Source organism: Moschus berezovskii, chromosome 19 (genome assembly GCF_049115385.1).
Source record: "Moschus berezovskii isolate FMDL1 chromosome 19, NW_MosBer_1.0, whole genome shotgun sequence".
Classification (NCBI taxonomy): domain Eukaryota; kingdom Metazoa; phylum Chordata; class Mammalia; order Artiodactyla; family Moschidae; genus Moschus; species Moschus berezovskii.
In genome coordinates, this window is record NC_142478.1 from 11,085,762 (window position 1) to 11,111,199 (window position 25,438).

Consider the following 25,438-nt stretch of genomic DNA (forward strand, 5'->3'; position numbering starts at 1 on the left):
CCGTCCAGCTTGGATGACATGACCAGGCAAGTCATAGAGGAGTCGCATGATTGGAGAAGAAGAAGTGCAGTTCCATAAGGGAAAGGAGATAAAAGCAGAGGAAAGGAATGGGTGCTCATCACACCGAAAAGCATCCCTCTTGAAGTGTGATGCTGGGGGAAGAATACAGCATTTCAAATGTGATTTTATGAAAACAGTGTTCACTGGAACCAAACTGTAACACCCGACATCAATTCGTGAAGCCTACCATTTGTCAACTCTGTGATTCAGGTTCTTAAGGAAAATAGTCTCACCGGCTTCAATTCTGAAAAACAAAAACCCAAACAAGCAAACCCTCAAGCTTTCTTAGATTCTGATATGTCCCCATTCTGTTCTTTTGCCATCCGTCCTTTTTTTCCTTCCCTTCATCTATTACATATTGCCAGACACACAAGGAAAAGTAATCGCTCTCAAGGAATTCAGAGGATAGAGGTGTGATGACCCAGAGAGTTGTTACGTGGTAACTACAGTGATGCAGGAAATGTCCCTAACCACCCTCACGAGTCTGAGGAATTATTTGTGCAATCATATGCACTAACCAGCTACGGAGCTTTACAAGTGGTGCTGTCACATCCCATCCCTGGGTCTAGCTCTGTATGGCCTTTGCCTGAGATAGTCAGTCCACGCTCTATGCATCGTGTTAGTCTCTGTCGTGTGGCAGAGGGGTCAGCCACACGCACATGGGCACATGGATCCCCTCGCTCTTGGGTTTCTTCCTCATTTGGGCCGTCTCAGAGCGCTGAGTAGGATTCCCTGAGATGTATCGCAGGGGTTCTTTAGTTGTTTATTTTGTACATAGTATCAGTAGTATACGCATGTCAATCCCAGTCTCCCAACTCATCCCACCTGCTTTTTACCCCCTTGGTGTCCATACATTTATAGATGATCTTATTTGCAAAACATACACTAACATTTCAATTTCTACCCCTGCTAGCTCTTTCCAATCACCTTACCCTGCCTTATTTTTTATGATAGCATACATTGCTTTCTAACAGATTCTATTATTAACTTGTTTACTATGATTACTTTCTGTCTCTCCTACTAAAACATAAACTTAATGAGGAAAGGGAATGTTCTATTTTATTTATCAGTGTGTCCCCAATGTTCAAAGAGCAACTTACATTGAATGAATGGGTGAGTGAGTAAATGTATATATATATGTTCAATGCATGAATTAAAATTTTGGAACTTTTCTCTGCCTTTTAATGATTTTTTTCCCTTTTCAGGCATTTATAATTCCTATCTCAGACTTTCTACTCCTTCCTGAATATCTTCACTGGATTAGCTCATAATAACCATCTCTCAAAACTGAAATTATTCTGTATTCCCTTCCCCGTGTCTTCTGCTGTATATTCACCATCTCAGCTAGTAATGACACTATTCACTGGACCACCCAAGATCACCCAGTCAGCCTGTATTTCTCTACCTTGTTTGCAAAGATTTTATGAAAAGCTTGAAATTTAGCCTCCTGAAATTCAGAACATTATAAATCATTCCATGGTATAGCAATCTAGTGAAAACAATAATAATCATGAAATTAAATTAAAATAAAGGAAGTGAATTCAGAATGGCATGACATTCATTTTGTACACATTTTGGCTCTTGGCACCACTACTACTTTCTTCAGTTCTTCGCATACTATCCCATTGATAACTGATACAGTCTGATATTAAATAACACAAGAACACCTGCTTTCATCAAGGAAGCAAGAAAACAGCCATCCCCAACTCATTTCTAAGAAAACTTGCAGAAAACCAAACTGACTGTATTTTCTAGCTGTGTTTACACAACGTGAAGAAGAAGTTTAACCACAAGAAAGTGGTATAAGCTGTCTGAACTTCAAAATTCGGTCAAAGATCTTGCTATAACAGGAGTCTCCTGCCCCTGAGCCACGGACCACTGGCAGTCCATGGCCTGTTAAGGACCGTGCTACGCAGCAGCAGATGAGCAGTGGGTGAAGTGTTGTCTGTGTTGACAGCTGCTCCCCATTACTTGCATTGCTGCCCGTGCTGCCTTCCTGTCCGACCAGTGGCAGCATTAGAGTCTCAGGAGTAAAATGGTACTTGGAACTGTGCTTGTGAGGAATCTAGGTTGCATGCTCCTTAGGAGAATCATCCCCAAACCACCACTCCACTCCCCCAGGCCCCTGGTCCGTGGAAAAATTATCTTCCATGAGATTGGTCCCTGGTGCCAAAACAGCTGAGTACCGCTGCTCTGCAGCTCTTTGTCCTCTCCTTTTAATGCTATAATCCTTGCCCAAGGTCCCCATGTTGGTTCCATCTGCTTCTGACGCAAACTCTAAAAGACCATAAAAGGGCAGAAAAGAGGCACTGACCCTGATACAGGAAATCACCACCCATTTCCTTGAATCGAGTGACCATGACCTCTGCCCCATTCTGTCCCTTTAGCCCCTTTTCCTATGAAAAGCTTGTCCTTGTCCATGGGAGAAGGTGCTTTTAGAGCAAGACTTCCTGCTTCTCCATTCTTGGTCAATGAATACTTTTTCCATCTACTGCTATAAAAAGTAATTTCACCTTGTTGACGCCATTAACAACCTGGCAGGGAAAGAAGCAGACTTTATTGGTAACAGTTCCTGTGTGGAGTCAGAAGGAAAACACCTGAAAAACAGCAAGAAGAACAATGAGAGGGGAATCACCTGAGTTCTCATCCCTAAATCACAGTAATCTTACCCACAAAAGTGAAATGAGGACCAATGGATGTATCATTTCACAGGGAAATTCAGAGTTTCAGTTACTTTTTTCATGGAAGAACTCATCCAGAGGGAGAATAGGGAAGCAGAAGCCTGGGGAGAGGGATTCCAAGTCCCATGCCTCTCCAGGTTGCTCTGAAGACTGTCCACATTTCCTGCTTTTCTAGTAAAATCTGACCTGCTTTCTGATCCTCACACTGAGTGTGCTTGCTCAAGGGTCTCCCCAATTCCTGGAAATGACAGTCCCTAAAAGACATAGGTGTTTGGGAATAACAGGTCGAGTATAATATCGTAAGTTGTGTTTAAAAATCACCTGAATTGTTGTAGGGATTTATTTCATTATCTAAAACTCGATTCTAGGGACAAATAATCTGTGGACAGGCACTGATCTTCATTGTTCTTTCTGATCAGAGATGAGAGAGACAGATGGCAGTGGGTAGATTCATCTCTCCTCCATAACTGACTAAAGTTTGGATTGAGAGCAAAGGGCTCTCAAGAGGAATAAATGCATATTTTGGGAGAAGAACTAGACAACTCATTATGTTCCCTACTGCATAGATGAGCTCATGATAAATGGACGACTCTGGTCACTCTGTCACAGAAAAATCAGCTCCCATTACACCTTTGGCATAAACACCCTAGTCATTATGACATCTTCCAGGGTAATTTTTTTAAGTGCCCTACAGATAAAAACATGTATGTACATTAAAACAGTGTTTTAAATGCTTGTATTAGAATTCCCCGGGAGTGTGTCATGATTATCTTGCCCATATAGACATAATCAATTAAATTTGAACCAATCCAGTTTTTCCTTTTGGCTGCCTGTGATGTGAAATGATAATTTTGGTTTAATTCATAATAAATAGTGCTCCTCCAAAAAGTTAATATATGCAGGAAAGAATAATAGCATTTTTTGAACTGAATTTGGGATTTAAAATTTTCGTTTTTTGAGGAAGAGCTGTTGGAAAATTGAAACTAACCAGCAATAGCAAAAATAAAACTCATCTTTCCAGAGATATGGCCTGATAGGCTGGGAGAATGCCTTCCTAGGAAAATCAGGTATGGGGTAGGGAGAACCCTCCCAGATCACTGTGTCATTTGCATTTCTGGATAGGTGCTGGTTAGAGCACTTTAGGTAATAAACTGTTCAAGACAAGTATCCTCAGAGGCTCTAAGTAGAATATCAGCTTCCACCCTTTAATATGATCTAGTTAGAGGTTGCTGTGGCTTAAAACTCAACATTTAAAGAGCTAAGATCATGGTATCTGGTCCCATAAACTTCATGGCAAATAGATGGGAAAACGATGGAAACAATGACTATTTCCTTGGGCTCCAGAATAACTGCAGATGGTGTGCAGCCATGAAATTAAAAGACATTTGCTCCATGGAAGAAAAGCTATGATCAACCTAGACAGCATTTTAAAAAGCAGAGGCATCACTTTGCTGACAAATGTCTATCTAGTCAAAGCTATGGTTTTTCCAGTAGTCATGAATGGATGTGAGAGCTGGACCATAAAGAAGGCTGAGCGCCGAAGAATTGATGCTTAGAACTGTAGTGCTGGAGTAGACTCTTGAGAGTCCTTTGGACTGCAAGGAGATCAAATCGGCCAATCCTAAAGGAAATTGACCCTGAATATTCACTGGAATGACTGATGCTGAAGCTGAAGCTCCAGTACTTTGGCCACCTGATGCGAAGAGCTGACTCACTGGAAAAGACCCTGATGCTGGGAAAGATTGAGGGCGGGAGGAGAAGGGGGCGACAGAGGAGGAGATGGCATCACTGACTCAATGAACATGAGTTTGAGCAAACTCCGGGAAATAGTGAAGGACAGGGAAGCCTGACGTGCTGCAGTCCGTGGGGTTGTGAAGAGTTGGTTATGACTTAGCGACTCAACAACAACAACCAAAAAGGAGGGCTCTCCATTTTTTTTTTTTATGTCAGGGAGGGCTAGCATTGTGAGGAACGATCAGAACACAATAGTGTGGAGAGCTCAGAAGGAAACACATCTCACTCAGACATTTAAACTATTTAAAAAGTTTACCTCATTTAAAGTGATGTTATCTTCCACTTCAGAAGGATTCCACCTTTTTTTAAAGTGCCAGGAATTCTGTCTGATGTTTGAAGTGAGCAGGTTTTGCTAGCATGAAGTCCTAACCCCTTGGGAAGATTTACCTGTGGAGTACTAAATAATACTGAGACAATATTATTTATGGAAATGTATTACCTTCCTGTTCTTAAAAATCTTCTATCACCCATGCTGAATATAATGCATTGTTTTTAAACTGAACAGACCTCATAAAGGGTATTAAAGTAGGCCACAAACTTGTTTCACTTGTTAGCCAAATTGCTTTCAGATCCAGCATTCAAAGCACGAAAGCATCACATGCTTCTACTTCAAGGCTGCATGTACAGGAAACGAAAGCCCTCAACACAGCTTGGTAGCAGAGGATCCAAATCAGAGTAAATTGTGTAAATTATAACTAAATTGCAAAGCATTTGGACAAAGCAGGCATGCTAGTCTAATCAGGAAAGTGGTGATATTTACTTTTTGATAATGCAGGTTGGAAGAGGAATTGGGGGCGGGGAGGCATCGCAAATCTCTTTTGATGTATTTCTGAACTTGGCAGCCTGAACTGGTTTTGTCACATATTTGCAGCTTAGAAAGTATTTGACTTTTACAGCAGCCAAAGTAAGTATCCTTTAATCACTTTCAACCTATGAACAGATGGGCGAAAAGTGCTTTTATAAATGGAGCATACAAAATACTTCAATATCAGCCAAAACTAATTAGTAGCAATATCTGAACCAAACTCTAAAACTGATTTAGTGTTTAATATATATTATCATATAAGCATTAGCAGTTGAAAGGAAATTCCCTGTTCAAATGTTTGCCAAGCTCAGTGTCTAATATTCAGACATGATTAACTTACTAATTAACTTATTGTATCTTTTCTCACATGTAATCTTGCTTAATTTCTTCTCTCACTGAAAACTCTTTGATCTGACATCTTGATCATAGATTTGTCAAGCCTCAAGTGAAAGATTTCAGTTCAGCTATGCAGCTCTGGTCTTTCTCTTAACATTTATAGGGTGACTTTCAAAAGACTTGGGGACAAAGAGGGTAATCTCTTCTATGGTGATAACTAGTTTCATACCTAGTTTCTAATGACTTATGTTTATAAATACTTTCTAACAGAATTTTCGAAATTGAGATATAGTTGACATGTAATGACACATTAGAGTTTCAGGTGTATAACATAATGATTCTATATTTGAATATATAGCAAAATGATCATAGAAAGTCTAGTTAACATCCATCATCTCATATAGTCACAATTTTTTTGCTGTGATGAGTACTTTTAAGATCTACTGTCTTAGCAACTTTCAAATATACAGTATGATATTATTAACTATATTTACTAACTGTGCTGGACATTACTTCTGTAGAACTTATTTTATAACTGGAATAACTGTATATCTTTTGGCCCAAGAGTTTTACAGATACTCTTTAGTGACTGAGAATATGTAGAATGATAATTCTTTCCATATCAGAACTTTAAAATCTATAAAATGATAATTCTCTCCATATCAGAACTGTTTTAAGATCTTATGAAGCTAATAAATTTAAAAATCACATTTGAAGACGGAAGCAAAGGATAGTTCCTACTGATTCTCTGATTCAAAGGTGGTTACAGAGCCTCCATCTATCTGACAGTTATAATGCATTTCCCATCTCACCTACTTACTACTGATGCTTGTACTTTTCATGAAGTTGAACATTTATGTAGTAGAGTCAGTTCATGTGGTATGACTGTTTTTTAGTACCCCTGAAACAAACAAACAAAAAAACCCTGAAGTCAGTCACCCGAATTATCCAAACCATTGAGGATTGGAGATTGCCAATGCCAACCTTTCCGAAGTCATGACATAATTTTGTCCTCTCTTGATTTTATACTGGGGTTCCCAATCTCTGGGATCTAATGCCTGATGATCTGAGGTGGAGCTTGATGTAATAATAACGGAAATAAAGTGCACGATAAAGGTAATTTGCTTGAATTATCTCACCATCCCCTACCTTGGTCTATGAAAAGGTTGTCTTCCATAAAACCAGTCCCTGATGCCAAAAAATGTTGAGGAGCACTGTAGTGTCATACATATGATACATGTCATAAACTGAGGAGCCTGTACTCCAAGTCTTTTCCTTCTACTGTAAATTGTTAAGAAAATATTCTTTGTAAGGCTATCATACTTTTGATGTTTCTTTCAGGGGACATAAGTCCCATGTAAGTTGTATTAGGGACTTTGGGCAAGTGTGAGAGGAAGGTTGAAGCCACCTGTTGAAGTTATGTCTGAGTGGAATAATATATGTTTAGTGTGTATTTGATATAATAAACAGAAATATCAGAGTGAAGAGAAGTGGAATCCTCTATTAAAGACATACATATTTTTTGCATAAGGATTTAGTCACTGATCACCTTGAAACAGGGCTTCCCAGGTGGCCACTTCATTGATAGTTCAGTTGGTAAAGAATATGCCTGTAATGCAGGAGACCCCGCTTCAATTCCTGGGTCAGGAAGATCCGCTGGAGAAAGGATAGGCTACCCACTCCAATATTCTTGGGCTTCCATTGTGGCTCAGCTGGTAAAGATCCACCTGCACTGTGGGGTACATGAGTTTGATCCCTGGGTTGGGAAGAAGGGAAAGGCTACCCACTCCAGTATTCTGGCCTAGAGAATTCCATGGATTGTTCATGGGGTCGCAAGGAGTCGGACATAGCTGAGTGACCTTCACTAAAGGTGACCCTAGTGGTAAAGAACCCACCTACCAATGCAGGAGATATAAGAGACACAGGTTTGATCCCTGGGTTGGGAAGATCCCTTGCAGGAGGGCCCAAAAACCCACCCCAGTATACTTGCCTGAAGAATGCCATGGACAGAGGAGCCTGGCTGACTATAGTCCATGGGATCACAAAAAGTCAGACTGGAGTGACTTAGCATGCAGTTTTGTTGAAAGTTTTCACTTTCTTCTCAGGTTCAAAGGATTTGTTAACAAAATAAGCCACTCATTATTTTCAAATAAACAAAACAAATATTTATTAGAGAACTATCTTGTCTACTTTCAATATACTAACCTTAAAAGAAAATAAGAAATAGAAACAGCAGAGGAGAGCAGTAGTATATACATCACCATATTGGATTTGCAGATGTCCAGACTTAGCGCTGGGAAGTTCTGTAGGACAGCAGTCCGGAGTCCCAATTGGGAAAAGGTCCCAGGCAGTGTCAACTCTGTGGGTGAGTCTTTGGACTGCTGTTTCTTGACCCCACTTATAATCCCCAGATCACAAACCAATTATTGGTTTAGGAGCAAAAAAACAAACAAACAACAGGCAGCTCTGCTATGATGTTATTTTTTTACAGTGCTGTTTGCTTCCTTTTGCAGATCTTGGAATGTTGCTAAATCCAGGGAGTGGTTGGCGAGACCTCCTCTAGGGAGTTAACAAATTCCAAGATCTGCTTTCTATCTATTGTGTTTCTCTTCCAACACTCAGGGAAGTTGTGGCTGACACCCAGGGCAGTAGTCTGGGCAGCGTCAGAAGCAAGGTAAGCGGCCTGCTCTGCTCTTTTGTCTCTGAAGCCTGAACGAGACCGCTTCTATTTTATTTCCCTAACACACACACACATACATCTTAAAATAAGAACATACTATTCACACTGGCAACCCTCAAGTTTTTTTTTTTTTTTAATTCGTCCCATAAAATCTTTGTCATGAGTGTCACTACTTGACAGAGATAATTTGCTTCTGAAATAAAATATTTAAAAAAAATCAATTTGACAGTACTGTATTACCCTGTGTGTATAAACATGAGTATGTGCATCAGTTATTCACTGCCACAATGGCATCACAGAATGTAGTAACTGGAAACAGCAACTGCTATTCCTCATGAGGCAGTTCTGATGATCTGGTCCATACTCAGCCGATAGCATCGGGATCACTCACATGGGTTCCTGTTGTCTGTTGTGGTCTCTCATTCTCTACAGGCTTGTTGGCTTGTTCTCATGTACATGAAGAATTCCAAGAGAATGGAACTGTGTAAGGCCTCTAGCGGCACATGCTAAGAACTGGCACAGTATCACTTCCGTTGAATTCTTTCGGTCAAAGCAATTCACAGAGCTAACCTAGATTTCTTGGGTGGGTAGCTTGATTCCCCACCTGATGGGTGGGGCTGTGAAATCACATTGCAAAGATAGGGGCATAAAGGGGCATTGATTAGCTCTCAATGCAATCAGTTTACCAGAAAGTGTGCCCCTATTATATTTATATTAATAATATTTTAGTTGTTATATCGGAGGGGGCAATGGCAAGCCACTCCAGTACTATTGCCTGGAAAATCCCCTGGACGGAGGAGCCTGGTAGTCTGTAGTCCATGGGGTCGCTAAGGGTTGGACACCGCTGAGCGACTTCACTTTCAATTTTCACTTTCACACATTGGAGAAGGAAATGGCAACCCACTCCAGTGTTCTTGCCTGGAGAATCCCAGGGACGGGGGAGCCTGGTGGGCTTCCGTCTATGGGGTCACACAGAGTCGGACACGACTGAAGTGACTTAGCAGCAGCAGTTGTTATATATTTAACTTAAGGAGATTTTTCTTTGGTATCCTTTCGTGGTTTGGACTTGGATACATCGGACAACTTTCAATATAGTAGTGCTGAGTTAAGTAAAACTGTGGACATTATAATGAGTTCAAGGATCATGGGAATAATCAAGGAGAAGATATGGTCATGGTGACAATGGCAAATAACACACTTTATTTGGCTCACATTGACAGCTGTGAGAGAGGAAGTCCCTCACAGCAGAAGACCTAGAGATCATGACATAGAGTCATCATTTAGAAGGGGAAGAGAGTAAGGGACCTCCTGTGGGAGTAGGGGAGGGGGAGCTCACATGTCTAGGTGATTTCACTCACAGCAAGAAGGGGAGTCTCTGGGTCAGTGAACTCTGATGGGCAGCAGTGGCTTGAAGTCTTCCATAGCCTCAAAGTTTGTCTTATCTTTGGCTAGTAAATGTTGGTTATAGTTTTATAGGAAATGCAAAGCAGACAGGCTCTAAATGGCTAAAAATTATGGTTATTCAGGCCGTATTTAAAACAGTTGGATCTTTAAGAATTTTGAATTTGGAACCAGCAGGCTTTTGTTTCTATATATGGGATTTGAATTTGAATTGCAAAGAATTTTGAGAGGCTGCCAAGTGTCAACAAAAGTCATAGGTGCCCTTAGAGTGAAAAAAAAAAGTAACATAGTCACAGATCACATTAAATATTAGGAATACCAGATTTTGCAAGAAGTAGACCATAAAGAAGGGAAAAAATGTAGAAATATTTATAGGAGATATATTTTGTGATGTAAGGAATTCTTGGACTGCAAGGAGATCCAACCAGTCCATTCTAAAGGAGATCAATCCGGGGTGTTCATTGGAAGGACTGATGCTAAAGCTGAAATTCCAATACTTTGGCCACCTCATGCGTCGAGTTGACTCACTGGAAAAGACTCTGATGCTAGGAAGGATTGGGGGTGGGAGGAGAAGGGGACGACAGAGAATGAGATGGCTGGATGGCATCACCGACTCGATGGACATGAGTTTGAGTGAACTCCGGGAGTTGGTGATGGACAAGGAGGCCTGGTGTGCTGTGATTCATGGGGTCGCGGAGAGTCGGACACAACTGAGTGACTGAACTGAACTGAACTGAAGGAATTCTTGCTTCCTAGGGAAACTGTAATAAAGGCCCTGAATGATTTTCCCCCTCTCCTATTAGGAGCAGACTGTTATTCTAAAATCAGTCTTTTCAGTGTAACAGAAAGAAAATCAAATTCTGATTTTACTTTTTTGTGTGTACCGCCTAGGCAATGTTTCATAGTCAAGGACTCACAAGCATTTCTCTGTTTGAGGATTAAGCTTGTCCAAATTGACCTAACTACTGTCAAAATTTGGTGTATTTCATAGCTTCTTTTCAAACCCATTATTTGTAAATATAATTCACTTTCCATCAAGTCTTCTATAAATTATTCTTCAGCTTCAAATTTCTGTTTCTTTTAACATTCCAATTGTTTAGAGGTGTGTTGTTGATCAAAGTCCATATAACTAGGGCCTAAGATAAATCCTTTTCTTTTTTAATTGATTAAAAAGCAGACAAAACATATTCATCATTTTGTAAACACTTTTGCATTTCCTTTTTCTTTTAATTAATGTCATTCTAATCACTCATGCTAACTATAGCTTTTAATCACTCATTCTAATCATTCATGCTAACTATAGCCTTTAACCAAAATAACTAACTTCAATTTTCCCCCTCCCTCTCCTGAACCCCCTTCTGTTACAGGAAGGGGGACCCCTTCCAGGGCCCGAAACTGGGCTCTTGTCTAACACTCGGAAATGAATTGTCCGAGGAGACACATGTGCTGACAAAGCAAGAGATTTTGTTGGGAAGGGGCGCCCAGGCGGAGAGCAGTAGGGTAAGGGAACCCAGGAGAACTGCTCTGCCATGTGTCTTGCAGTCTCGGGTTTGATGGTGATGGGATTAGTTTCCGGGTTGTCTTTAGCCAATCATTCTGACTCAGAGTCCTTCCTGGTGGTGCACGCCTTGTTCAGCCAAGATGCATGCCAGAGAGGATTCTGGGAGGTGGTTGGACAGGTGGTGTCTTCTTTTGACCTTTCCCGAATTCTTCCAGTTGGTGGAGGCTTATTAGTTCTTTGTTCCTTACCAGTACCTCCCGTCATAAAACAACTTATACAAATGGTTACTATGGTGCCTGGCCAGGGTGTATGGTTTCAATCAGTGTGTTTCCCCTAACACTTCCACACCACAGACAGTTTTCAGTACGTGACAAAGAATTCTGTGCCATTCAAGGCGACTTAGGAGAATAGCAGAGCTCCAGTGACCACTGCTGGTACTTTAACAATACACATCACCTTATACTCAGGTGTATATGTCCCTTTAATATTTATTTACACATTATTGTTAGAACATATAAGTTTGACCATAAAGTTGGCTCATTTATGTGTTTCTAGAATACTTCTCTTATTCTTCTGAGAAAAAGGAAAAAAAAAAAGTCATGAACTCAAAATCCTTTTGATTTCACAGTAGGTCTTAAAACTCCGAACAAGTCAGAAGTAACCATTTCTATTTTATTTGCATTCCCAGTTTATCTCGTACATGGAGGCCTGTTCATAAAAATTGATATAAGATAGCAAAAATACTCTTAGAAGGCAGAACTCCCTCTTTTATGAGCTATTCAAAATCAATCTTAATTTAAACAACCAAAAAGAAAACTTTGCTTTATTTTCTGTGCCTTTTCTGGTAGCTTTGTCTATTTAAATATTTCTCTCCAGCACAACATGTTATATTTTTGACTCAATATGGAAGTTTTCTCAAGAGAGATAATGAAAGAACCAACCAAAGATACAAAAGAACTACTGTCACATGAGCATCATACAAGGCTAACTTCCTTTCTTTTGCAAAAACAGGACAATGTTTATATTTGTATACACAAACAGAGAGAAGTGCTAGCCTCAGTTCTGTGTCTTTAGCTTTAGATCAAAAGTAAATCCAGAGGACAGTTTTCTGTGCTTGAGCAAATCTCACTGGTTGGTAGTGGCTACTTGGGTGTAGGAAGGTCCAAGAGTCAAAAAGGATCTCCAAGGAATACTTGTTATGAATTTCCTGATCTGGAGCTGATCTCCAGTCTAGTGGGTACAAAAGTATCTCAAACGATTTTAGGTTTTGTTGTAGTTGTTTAGTTGCTAAGTTGTGTCTGATTCTTTTTGACCCCATGGACTATAGCCCTCCAGGCTCCTCTGTCCATGGGGTTCTCCAAGCAGAAATAGTGGGGTGGGTTGCCATTTCCTTCTCCAGGGGATCTTTCTGACCCAGGAATGCGTTTCCTGCATTACAGGTAGATTCTTTACCACTGAGCCACAGGGGAAACTTGATTTTAGGTATACTGATAATACAAGACATGTTAGAAGATACCACAAGTTTCAAGACAAACTAACAGAAGAAACAAATGGAAAAAAGATCCCCTGTTGTCTACTATCTACCACTCAACAGATACTAGATGGCTGGAGTCAATAATCAAAATCAGACTTCCAACATTTTAGTCACCAAGGGAAGAAAAATAATGATCGTGGGCAAACTAGAACAGGAGTCTGTAAGAACCAGCTTAATGCAAATATCAAAACAGTTCCAGAGAAGAAAATTGTAGAAACAGTCAATGATATTCACTCCGGGAATCAAGAAATTTGGGTCTAGGATTTAGAAGTCTATACACAGTGCACTTTGTAGGGCGAGACTCAGGTTTGGTGTGTGAAATGAATGACCTGGCTATCTCAATGGAACTCCAGCTGTGAAAGATGCAGAAGCAAAAGCAATTAAGAGGAAAAAAAGATGTTTGTATGCTAAAAATTGCAAGGAAACTACACTTTGAACTTTGGAAGACTTTGAAAAACCTGACTACCATGTAAAAAATACAAAAGATATTTGAGGGGAAAAAGCAGATTACCAGGGTCACAGACTGTTCATACAGAAAGTCTTCTCACACGGTCAGCATGGCTGCAAGGGCCGTCCATATCATTGTTGCCAGGCTTGTGATACTTTCCAGTAAGATCACTCACTTCTGTGATCCTGGAGTGCATGGTTCTATCAATACATACCCTGCCTCTCAATTGGAAGCATTTGGAAAATAAAATTACTTTTTAGAGGAATTTGGTAAGCAGAGAATCAGTGCTGAATAATTTTGCAGCAGTCTTTAGTTTAAAATAGCTTCTGGGACAGAAAAGTTATTTTTATTAATGTGCCTTGTCATATGAAAATATTTTGTTCCTTAGATACTGTATCTCTCTTTTGAATACTTGTGGATAAACTTTGACAGATTCACTTTCTTTTAGGTTTCATCTCTTCATAAGGTCAATTTATGCATGTTATATTGATTTTGACATATTCAACCTTCTTTGGAGAACCCTATTGGAATGCTCAGATGATATATATATATATACACACACAGACGTGAATTCTATGTGCTAATTACAGTGTATTTTCTATTTCATTATATTCATTATGAAATTGAATTTAAGACTTTTTAGAAGTTTGTTTTTCTTATTAACTATAATAAGAAATTTTATATTTTATTTTTAGCCTCAAATCCATTCTTAGTAAAAGTGATAAAATTGACAATAAAGTTAAAAGAATTGGACCACACATAGAGATCTTCCAAGTGTTCCGGGGAAGAAAAAAATTTGCAATAACCAAAAACATAATTAAAATGGTCACCGTCGTGCAGGCACTTGTCAGAGGGTGGCTCGAACGCAAAAGATTCCAAAGAATAATGACCAAGGTAAAGCATATATTGAATATTATAATGTGTTTAAAAATTCTTTGTTCTCCCAGTTTTACTGAGATATAACTGACATATAGCATTGTACTAGTTTAAAGTATACAGAATAATGATTCAACATACATGCATCATAAAATGATTTACCACGATGCGTTTAATGAACATTCATCATCTCCTATAGATACAAAATTAAGAAATAGGAAAAAATTTCCTGATGATGAGAGCTCTTAGGTTCTCCTCTCTTAACAGTTCTCATGTATAACATACAGCAGTGTTGGTTATATTTATCCTGTCATACATTACTTCCCTAGTACTCATTTGTCTTATAACTGGAAGTTTGTATCTTTTCCCTGCCTTCAGTTGATTTCCGCTTCCCCTGCCTCCTGCCTCTGGTAACCACAAATCTGATGTCTTTTACTATGAGTTTGTTTGTTTGCCTTTTTATTTGTTTTTGAGGTGTAATTGGCCTATAACACTACATTAATTCCTGTTATACAACAGAGGATTTGATTCTTCTATACATTTCAAACTGATCACCACAAGTCTAGTTATCATTTGTCACCATACAAAGGTATCATATTGAGTATATTCCCTGTACTATACATTTCATACCCATGACTCATATAATTTACAACTGTAAGTTTATACCTCTTAATCTCTGTTATCTGTTTCTCTTCTCCCTTGGATCCCCTCTCCTCTGGCAAAAACCTGTTTGTATATATGACTTTGTTTCTGTTCTATTTGTTCATCAATAAAATCATGCAGTATTTGTCTTTCTCTGTCTGACTTATTTCACTTAGCATAATATTCTCTAGGTCAAAAAAAAAAAAGGAAAAAAATATCCCCTAGTTCCATCCTGATATCAGCTAGGTTGTCAGAAGTGGCAAGATTTCATTCTTTTTTTTCCACTAATGTCTCATTATATATAATATATATTATATATGCTTAATATATATAATATAGTATATATTATATAAACAAAATATATATAATTATATATATGTTTATATAATTATACATGTATGATTATCAGTTCAGTTCAGTCGCTCAGTTGTGTCTGACTCTTTGTGACCCCATGAAACACAGCACGCCAGGCCTCCCTGTCCGTCACCAACTCCCGGAGTTCACTCAAACTCATGTCCATCGAGTCGATGATGCCATCCAGCCATCTCATTCTCTGTCGTCCCCTTCTCCTCCTGCCCCCAATCCTTCCCAGCATCAGAGTCTTTTCCAATGAGTCAACTCGTCACATGAGGTGGCCAAAGTACTGGAGTTTCAGCTTTAGAATCAGACCTTCCAATGAACACCCAGGATTGATCTCCTTCAGAATGGACTGGTTGGATCTCCTTGCAGTACAAGGGACTCTCAAGAGTCTTCTCCAGCACCACAGTTCAAAAACATCAATTCTTTGGCGATCAGCTTTCTTCACAATCCAACTCTCACATCCATACGTGACCACTGGAAAAACCATAGCCTTGACTAGATGTATAATTATAATTATATATAAAATATATAATCACATATAAATATATGATTATATAATTATAGGATATAATACATAAGCATAAATATATATGCTTTATATATATAATATGAAACATGATATATATGGGGCTTCCCATGTGGCTCAGTGGTAAAGTGTCTGCCTGCCAATGCAGGAGAGGCAGGAGATGTGGGTTCAATACCTGGGTTGGGAAGATCCCCTGGAGGAATAAATGGCAACCCTCTCCAGTAGTCTTGCCTGGAAAAATCCCATGGACAGAGGAGCCTGGTGGACTATAGTCCATGGGGTCGAAAAGAGTCAGACATGACTGCATCAGACACATACATTGTGTATCTACCATATCTCTTCCTCCAGTGTACATCTTTCATCAGTGTACATTTATATTCAATTAACAGATATTTGAATAGTAACCTGGTCAATATATCTATGATTTTTCCCAAATAAAGTTCTTTGGTTTAAAATCTTGTTATGAATAATCTTCTCTTGGGACAGTTGCAGACTGTGTCAAACTGGAGACTGTGGACAAATGCCTGGCTTATCCTTAACCCAGCACTCCTGGGACTACCTTTACCCTGAGGCTCAGAGCGCCTATCTTTGCATTGGCTTTGTTTCTCCTATGCTATATGCTAGTTCTCTGTTTAAAGCAACTTTCTACTTCTCTTATCCTGGGTACTCTTGCAGAGCATAAACCTTTACCTTAAAAAGAAACCACACATATCCCCCTAGCAACTTTTATAAATGGCAGTCCTGACATTCAAAATAAATCATACGGACCTATTTTGGCTGGGCAAATGCAGGAGAATCCAAATGGATGGATTTTGGCGTACCTTTGAGAGAAATCCAAACATATTCTCACTTGAAGTCGTCTACCAATAAAGAAATTTAGAAAACCAACTAGAAATGAAAGAATAGGTCAGGAGTGCCCACCTGAATTGCTTGATTTTCTGTGAGGAGCCCTCTGAAATGGGCTTGTACTGTACATCCTCAGTACGTTTCTCTGAGAACATTGAGATGCTGTTAGAACATAATCCATTTGCCTGTCTCTGTATGTATATGTATACATGCATTAGTATGTACATTTTATTGTTCAGTTGCTAAGTTGTGTCTGACTCTTTGTGACCCCATAGGCTGTAGCACAACAGCTCTCTGTCCTTCGTTATCTCCTGGAGTTTGAGCAAATACATACATGTAACACACATTTGATTATATAGGATAAAGCGTGTAAAACTCTGAAATAAAACTTTCCACATAGCTAAGCTTTCACTCATTCTGTGAAATAGCTGCTATATTCATTTTATATGTGAAGAAACTCATGCTCAGAGAAATTAAGTCATTTGACCAGAGTTGCACTGCTATAAGTGACCAAGCTAGAATTCAAACCTTTGTCTGACCCCAAAGCCCATGCTTATTCTACATATTATATCATTGACCTACTTTATGGCTAATTGCTCCCTAATCTAATCTAAAGCCATATCCCAGACTGGTCTCTCTAGCTCCAGATTGAGGCATTTAATTGCTTGTTTGCAAGGTTCATAGTTAAATCAGACTCCACAGAGCCTTAAATGAACTCATTTTCTTATTCCACAAGCCTCTTCCTTTCCCGTACTACCTATTTTGGTGAAGTCACCCAACACCCATTGTCCAAGCTATACACCTGGAGTTTTCTTAGTCTCCTTCAACTTGCTCACCTCCATATTCAGTTGGTCACCACTTCCTTAATATTTCTTATGCCCTCTCTTCCTCTTGGGGCTCTTGCCCGATCTCCTATTCATCAGCCCCTTACATGGAGAACTGCAGTAGTCTCCTAATTGGTCTCCCTGCCTGTAGACCTACTCTCATCTAATCTGTCATGTGCAGTGGAGGAAATTCCACTCTGATGACCTTATTCTGTTCCTTATAGTCTTTTGATGGCTCCATATTGCTTATCAGATGAACTATGAATTCTCTAGTATACAGCACACATGAGCTCCCTGGTCTGGCCTTTTCCCGCTGTCCAGGCTCATCACATGACACTTTCTCATTAATACCCTGTGCCCCAGCAAAGCCCAAATCATTTCATTCCCTGTTTGATTACTATTATCTTATGTGTTAATGCTGACCTTTCAGACTGGATTACTCTTCCTCCCTAATTTTCTAATAAACTCCATTTCTTTCTTTAAGAACTTAAATGTTCACATCTAGAAGAAAAGCTATGACCAACATAGACAGCATATTAAAAAGCAAAGACATTACTTTGCCAACAAAAGTCTGTCTAGTCAAAGCTATGGTTTTTCCAGTAGTCATGTATGGATGTGAGAGTTGGACTATAAAGAAAGCTGATCACAGAAGAACTGATGCTTTTGAACTGTGGTGTTGGAGAAGACTCTTGAGAGTCCCTTGGACTGCAAGGAGACCCAGCCAGTCCATCCTAAAGGAAATCAGTCCTAAATATTCATTGGAAGGACTGATGCTGAAGCTGAAACTCCAGTACTTTAGCCACCTGATGTGAAGAACTGACTCATTGGACTCATTGGAAAAGACCCTGATGCTGGGAATGATTGAAGATGGGAGGAGAAGGATGAGATGGTTGGATGGCATCACTGACTCCTTGGACATGAGTCTGAGTAAGCTCTGGGAGTTAGTGATGGACAGCGAAGACTGGCTTACTACAGGCCATGGGGCTGCAAAGAGTCAGACACGACTGAGTGAACTGAACTGAACTAAACTGAGACACCTTCTCTGGTCCATCAAGCAGAGCTGATTTCTTCATTTCTGGTCACTATTGTGCTAGTCATTCTACATTTTGACCTTTTGCTTACATGTCTGTCATGGACACTGCAATCTATATGACCTGTTTGGGAGTACACATTATTTTTATTTATAATAGCACATATTGTTTTGACACATATAGTCTCTCTCATTTTAACTATTTTTCACTTATTTGCTGTTTTCCATGTTTATTTACTTGTTTGTATATGTTTATGTATATATGTTTACTTGTTTGTGTCTGTTTGTTTATGTTGTTTTCTGTCATGTTTGCTACTGTGTTCAATACCTAGAACAGTGCTTAGCGTGTGACAGGTACTCAACAAATGACTTTTTGAATGAATTAATTAATACAACAAAATATAGAAGTTTTTCAGGGCACTAAAAATTAATATATATATAACATGTATATATAAATAAATATAGCATGTCATATGAATGACATTATACATATGATCATGTAATTTGTGTCCTACTCTTTGCAACCCCATGGACTATACAGTCCATGGAATTCCTTAGGCCAGAATACTGGGGTGGGTAGCCGTTCCCTTCTCCAGGGGATCTTCCCAACACAGGGATTGAACCCAGGTCTCCCACGTTGCAGGCGTATTCTTTACCAGCTGAGCCACCAGGGAAGCCCAAGAATACTGGGGTGGGTAGCCTATCCATTCTCCAGGGGATCGTCCTGATCCAGGAATAGAACCAGGGTCTACTGCATTGCAGGCAGATTCTTTACCAGCTGAGCTACCAGGGAAGCCCAGTTATATCATAATTTAACTTAATTATAGCAGTTCCTAATGTTTAGCATCATCCATAACATCTGGGACAAAACAGGCCTAGAAAACTGAGAGAGCAGGAATGGGCCCAAGATGATAATGAAAGGGAGAGATTGACAAAGAAAAATTTTAATTTCTATATGGAAGTAAAATTTGAAATGAAAAGAATGAGAAACCCTTTTGAAGGATCCCAACAGATATAGATTGTTGACTTCAATTTGGTTATAAAACTTGTTACGATCATTGATTTTCTTTTTTATTCCACCACTGGTATGCTGCTTTGTATGTTGGATCGCTGCTCTGTTGGTATAGTTAATGTTGTTTTGCTCACTGTTGAAACGCTTGTGTTGCAGGCCTGTAATGCATACATAGTCTGGTTCCAGGACTAAGCCTGTGTGCAGGGTTGCTGTTGGGGGAATTCTTGATAGACTTTCTGGTCTAGAGGCCACACAGCGAATCACTGGATAATTGTCAGGACTGTGGCAATCCCTCCACTGGGAAACTTCCATAGTCATATTGTTTGGCTGGCACTTCAGAGCTTATGACTGTTGACAGTATCTGCCAGAATGTCACTTTAAGGTACCTCAAGAGACTGTACAATTTCTGTCTTTTCTGTGAAATACTCCAGATTGGGTTTATTTAGAAATAATGAAGCAGCATTTTATTATATCAGCCATAAGGAGACTACAAAGATTGCTGCGTTTAACTCTCAGCATTATTTATTTCCAGGTTTCCTAGGTGGTACAGTGGTAAAGAATCCATCTGCAGTGCAGGCAATGCAGGAGACAATGGTTAGATCCCTGGGTCGGGAGGATCCCCTGGAGGAAAAATTGGCCACCCACTCCAATATCCTTGCCCAAAAAATTCCACAGAGAAAGGGGCCTGGTAGGCTGCAGTTCAAAGTGTCGCAAAGAACTGGACATGACTGAGTGACCAAGCACGCATGCACAAATAGGGAGAACTATATTAATATATTCTAGAATACTTAAAGAAAATTGATCACAGTTGCTATTTATTGGATCTGATTTCTTGCCTGGTGCATAGAGCTAATAGTCCAGACAGAAATGGAGGAAGTCTCAGGTATTTAATAATGAGAGTTTATAAAGACCATTTAATCCAAAGGCCTCTGTCTGGTATGGGGGTAGTCCCACCAAACTGAGACCTGGAGGATGAAGAGTAATTGTGTTTTGTCTGTGTAGACTGGGAAGTTGAGAGAGTGTAGGCCCAGGGAAAGAAAATCTCAGTGGCCTTAGGTGAGACAGAATATTTGAGGGGCTGGTTGGGAGGACAGTGGCAATAGTGGGACATGAAGGTAGGAGCAGATGAACAATGTTCTTAAAAACCATGCTAAGGAGTTTATACTTAGTGTATCAGAATGGATGACTTTAGAGGAGGTGAGTGACATAAAGAGATTTGCTATTTTAGAAAAATGACTGACTCCGGACAATTCATGAATGAAGAGGATGACAAAATTAGAGAAGGAACCACTAGTATGCTTATTCAGTAAGCCAGTGCATGATGGTGTTTACTTGGGCTACAGTTGGAGAAATGGACAGGAGATAGGATATTGAAATTGATTGGCTTTGGAGATGGGGAAGTGGGAGGAGTCAATAATGGTTCTGAGGCTTTTGTCTTTAGCAACGTGATGGGTGGTTGTGAAATATAGAACTTAGGAGGAATGAGTAGGAGAGGTGGAGGGAAAGAAAGGGAGGTGGAGTCCATTTTTCAACGCTGAGCTTGAAGTGCCTGTGCGGCATCCTTGAGATGTCTGGGAAGCAGTTGGGTACATGAGGCTAAAGCTCAGAAGGATGACTGGGCCATAGGGATGCATTTGGGATTCATGAGAAGTTCTAAAACTTTTTCTACCCTAACACACTGGAAGAATACAAAACGCTCCCACACATTAAAGTGGCTCAATCCAGCAATGATTATCACTTTATCTCTGAGAAAGCTCTTTCTCCACATGACTGCATGGCTTTCTTACTCATTCACGTCTCTGTTCACCGTGACATTATCAAAAACCCTGCTCAATACTACCCTATTAAAAAAAAACACTCTGATTGTTCCTTATTCTATTAAAAACACTATTGTGCTTTGCACTGCTTACTACCATGTAATACATATTTGTTCATTGGATTATCGTCCGTTCTATCAGGAATTTTTTCTGTTCATTAATCTATTCACAAGGTCTAGAATATTCATGGTTCATGTTTTTTAAAAAATTATTTTCAACACAATGGAGGAGGGGTGAGAGGATGTAAAATTTTATTCAGCTCCCCAACCGAGGATGCCCTCCTGTACTCTGCCTTCATCTACAGATTTGAGAGGCACTGTTAGTGATACGGTCTAGAGCCATTGAAATTGATGTCATTGTCCAGAGAGTATATAAAGTAAGGATAGAGGCATATAAAGATAAGAGTGAGAAAGACCACTGCTCAGACGGGAAGCCAGAGGTGGGGGTTTCACAAACAATGAAGCAATAGCTAGAGAAGTATGAAGAAAACTGAAACATGTTAGATCAGGAAAGTTCAGACATGGTGTGATAAAGAGGGTCAGGTCAGTGATTTCCCAATGCTTCTAGGAATGAAGGCCTAGGCAAAAATGGGTAGAAAACATGAACTAGTGCTTCACAGTAGAGTAAACATAAATGGTTAGTAAACATGAAAAGAGGCTACTCTTGCTAGTAATCAAAGAAATTGAGTACCACTAAGTGTCATGCAGTAGTGGAATTAACCAAACAAGAAATAAATTCATTACTTAGAAACAAAAGCCGTGATTGTATCAAATACAAAGCAGACTTTTATTTGTAAAAAATTTTAGTCCTGATGTATGATAAGCATGACACATTTACAGTTTAAGTCAACATGGATTGGAAAATTATAATCAATAATTTGCATTGCCTTTTATTTAAATATTGCTGTTGTATCAATTTGTACATTTTTCTGATTAATTCTATCTTCAGAAAAATTTAGAAATATAGTGAAAGATTTGCATACTGGGATGACATGGCATCATAACTAAGGCATATTTCTGTACAGAAGGCTGGCAGAGAGGCATGCTATAAGAAGCACACAGATGGACGACTGCCATTTTCTCTGACCCAACTTCTTAACCATGAAAACCTCCTAGGTAGCTTTCTGAATGCCTCAGATCTGAGAAGGGTTTCTTCATGAGATGGGTTGTGTCCACAAAAGAGTATTTATTAAATTTGGAGGAAAAAACACTCAGCTTGGATTTGGTGACTGCCCAAACGTTCCTTCTCCCTTAGCAAATGTCACCATTCAACTAAGCAGCACTCTAAGCAGGGACCTTTTGGTTTATATTCTAAGAATACAATTAAAACGGTGCTTGATTCTTAGTTATAAGCAAGAAGAACCTACTGACAGATTTAAGCAGAAAGGTTTTGAGTAAAATTTTGGGCAGAGGTTTGATGAAGTAAGCTCAGAAACATAGAGGAATGATGAAGGCTAGCCTAGACAGCTCCCTGGACAGCAGTCAAATCCTGCACAAATTCTGATGCAACTGCTGAGTCCTGTACTCCCTCCACAAATGCCACCCTTGGAAAATGGATATTGTGCCAAGGTTACTCTTCCACACAAATAGATTTCCTACTCTTTTCCTTTTAAAAGCATTATTAGTTTCTAGTCAAAAACCTGAGGCTTGTGCAGATAATGGATGAGGCTTTGTCACATGTCTGCATCCTAGCAACAGAGGAGACTTAGGTCATGAGCCTCTGATTTGTGGCTTCAAATTGAAGGACGTGAACTCTGCCTTCTACTAAGATTCACATGGTGGGGAGTGCACCTAAAGTGTGACCCATTCATTATTTAAAACAAGACAAAGTGACAAAGCTCTATTTAACAAAAGGGAGATTAAAAGTACACATTGGAAAATGTAATTAAATGTTGAAAGACATTAGCAAACATTAAGAATCTGCCCGATTCTGATGGAATTCAGGTGGAATGAGAGAAGGAAAGTAGTGAAATTATGCTCATTAATTTTTTTATTCAGGTGAATCAAGAAATATTATTTCATTGAAAATTTTGACAAATTAAGAAATATAGGCTTAAACATAGTATCTAAAAATGTCAGAGAAGAACCATAAAACTAAACAAAGGTGAAGAAAAATAAAATAATAAAAACAACCTTTAAAGAATCACACAAAACAGAAAATAAATGACAAGAGCAAGAACAATCGATCATAAGTGTAATAATAAATTAGGAAAGAACTAGAACAAAAATTTACAGAATGGGTGAAAATATTAAATTTAATATTAAATTCAAGTAAATTAAGAGGAATATAGTATATAATTAAAAGTGTGGACTGTGAAATATCCTTGTTTTGAATTTAGAACCAATTCTGTAATTTATTAACTATAGGACCTTGGGAAAGCTAAAGATTTTATGCTTTAGGGTTTTTGCTTGTGTAATAGTATGCAAAGCATATCAAAGGAAAGCAGACTCAGAAGAAATTTCATGAACTTAAATAGATTCCTAAAAATATAATGAAAATTGGTGAATGAAGTTTTTAATTCAAGAAGTCAAGAAGGAGAAAAGAAACCTTAAAAAAGGAATTAATAAAGATAAGTAGAGAAAGTAATGAGCTAGAAAATATAAAATGTAAAAATAACCGAATGGATAAATAAGATGGAACTGGTTATTTAGAAAAAAAATGAAATAGATGAATTTTTTACTTTTTTAAAAGTTTATTTGAGTAGAATGTAGAAAATGTACACACAGAAAAATATAGTCAGAAATAAAATACAAGCTGATGGAACAGGTATGTATATATGATAAAACCTGAAAAAACCCAGTGAAAAATAGGTACAACACATAAATATACAATTTCTGAAAGAAAGAAAATACAAGGATTTGAGCACCCAGAGTGGACAGAATCATCCATTACAGAGTATGCCTTAAAAAGACTTTTATTTTATTTTCTTCTTGCTAAGTGGGCTACATATTATAGAAATCTCTACACCAACCTAGGAAACTTCTATGAAATTATTCATTACTGAAACTTCTGTGTTATGGCTAGCATAAGTATGTGATGCCAAAGCAACTCAAAATGATGTCCTCTGAACTTTAGGGAGATTATACCACTCTATGATGCATGTACTTTGCTAACCTTATTTAGAAACATAAATAAATGCTCTAAGAAATTGGGTGAGATAGATGAAATGAATAGGACACAATCAGATTCAGTATAAATAGCAGAAATATATAAGGAGTTCAATTGTTTATATTGCTATTTTATAGGCTTTGTATCATGGACCAGATTTGAGGACAGTAATAAATATGTACTGCAGACAAATCCATCGTGTTAAATATCGACTTGGTCTTTGGAGGACAAGACAAATTATAAACCTTACAGAGTTGGAGGAATGGATGGACAGAAAAAAATGTGAGTGATGCTGTCCCTTCTGATTTGATTTTAGGTTTGGAATTTATTTAACCATTAAAACCTGACATATAATTTACATATAACTACCCATAGAAAACACAAGTAGACAATATTTTTATTGTTGCAAGCTATTTTCATTTTAAGGTGACATATGAGGATTAATTTATTAGGATTCCATTTTGGCTAAAAAAAAAAAAAGGAAATTTAAAAGAAAGATAGCTAAAGGATCAGATTTCTAATGGAACATGAACAAGAGTAGCTCCAGAAATCTAGGGAGGAAAAAATAAGGGGCAATCTCTTATTTGCCTCTGGGGGGATACAAAAGATGCTATCACTTTATGACTTTTTATTCTTGAGCTTTAAATTTAAATTCTAGGGAGAGAACTCCTGGTTGGTTTAGTTTGAGTTATATCTTCAACACCTTGCCTTGGTGTAGGACAAAGAAATTTGATTGGGAGTTACAAAGGGGCTATATTCATTGGAGGGAGGGAGGAGCTCCCCAAAGGAAAACTATGTATTTATGACAGAATAGCAGCTCATGAACACTGAGGAGATGAAACAACAGATATCCATTATATGTTGCTTTTTAGTGTTGAAATTCCATGCAATGGACAAGTTTTCCAATTTCTATTTTAATTTTCAGAGATCCTGATTTTTATTATATTTAGTATTGCTTAGGATTAGGATGAATATTACAGTGTGTTTCTTGATTTAAAAAGAAGGCTTCTGGTTTTTGCTTTTGCATGTAAGGAGCTTGGAGGTCATTACTCCATTTTAACAACAAATAAAAAATCTAGACTAAAACATCAACAACTCTTCTTGGACCTGTAAGAGAGGGGAGGAGGATACAGGGCAAACTGGAGAGACAGGCTTGC

The 25,438-nt window shown here is 38.7% G+C and overlaps 1 protein-coding gene across 2 annotated transcripts in view; it reads left to right on the top strand.

Annotated features, from left to right (window-relative positions):
• IQCM (IQ motif containing M) overlaps positions 1–25,438 on the top strand; it is a 472,445-nt gene that overhangs the window by 178,460 nt on the left and 268,547 nt on the right. For both annotated transcript variants that reach the window (XM_088827822.1, XM_088827821.1), the window contains exons 8-9: positions 13,936–14,134; positions 24,419–24,563. In XM_088827822.1, the coding sequence (XP_088683948.1) occupies positions 13,936–14,134; positions 24,419–24,563 (344 nt within the window). The remainder of the gene's footprint in view (positions 1–13,935; positions 14,135–24,418; positions 24,564–25,438) is intronic.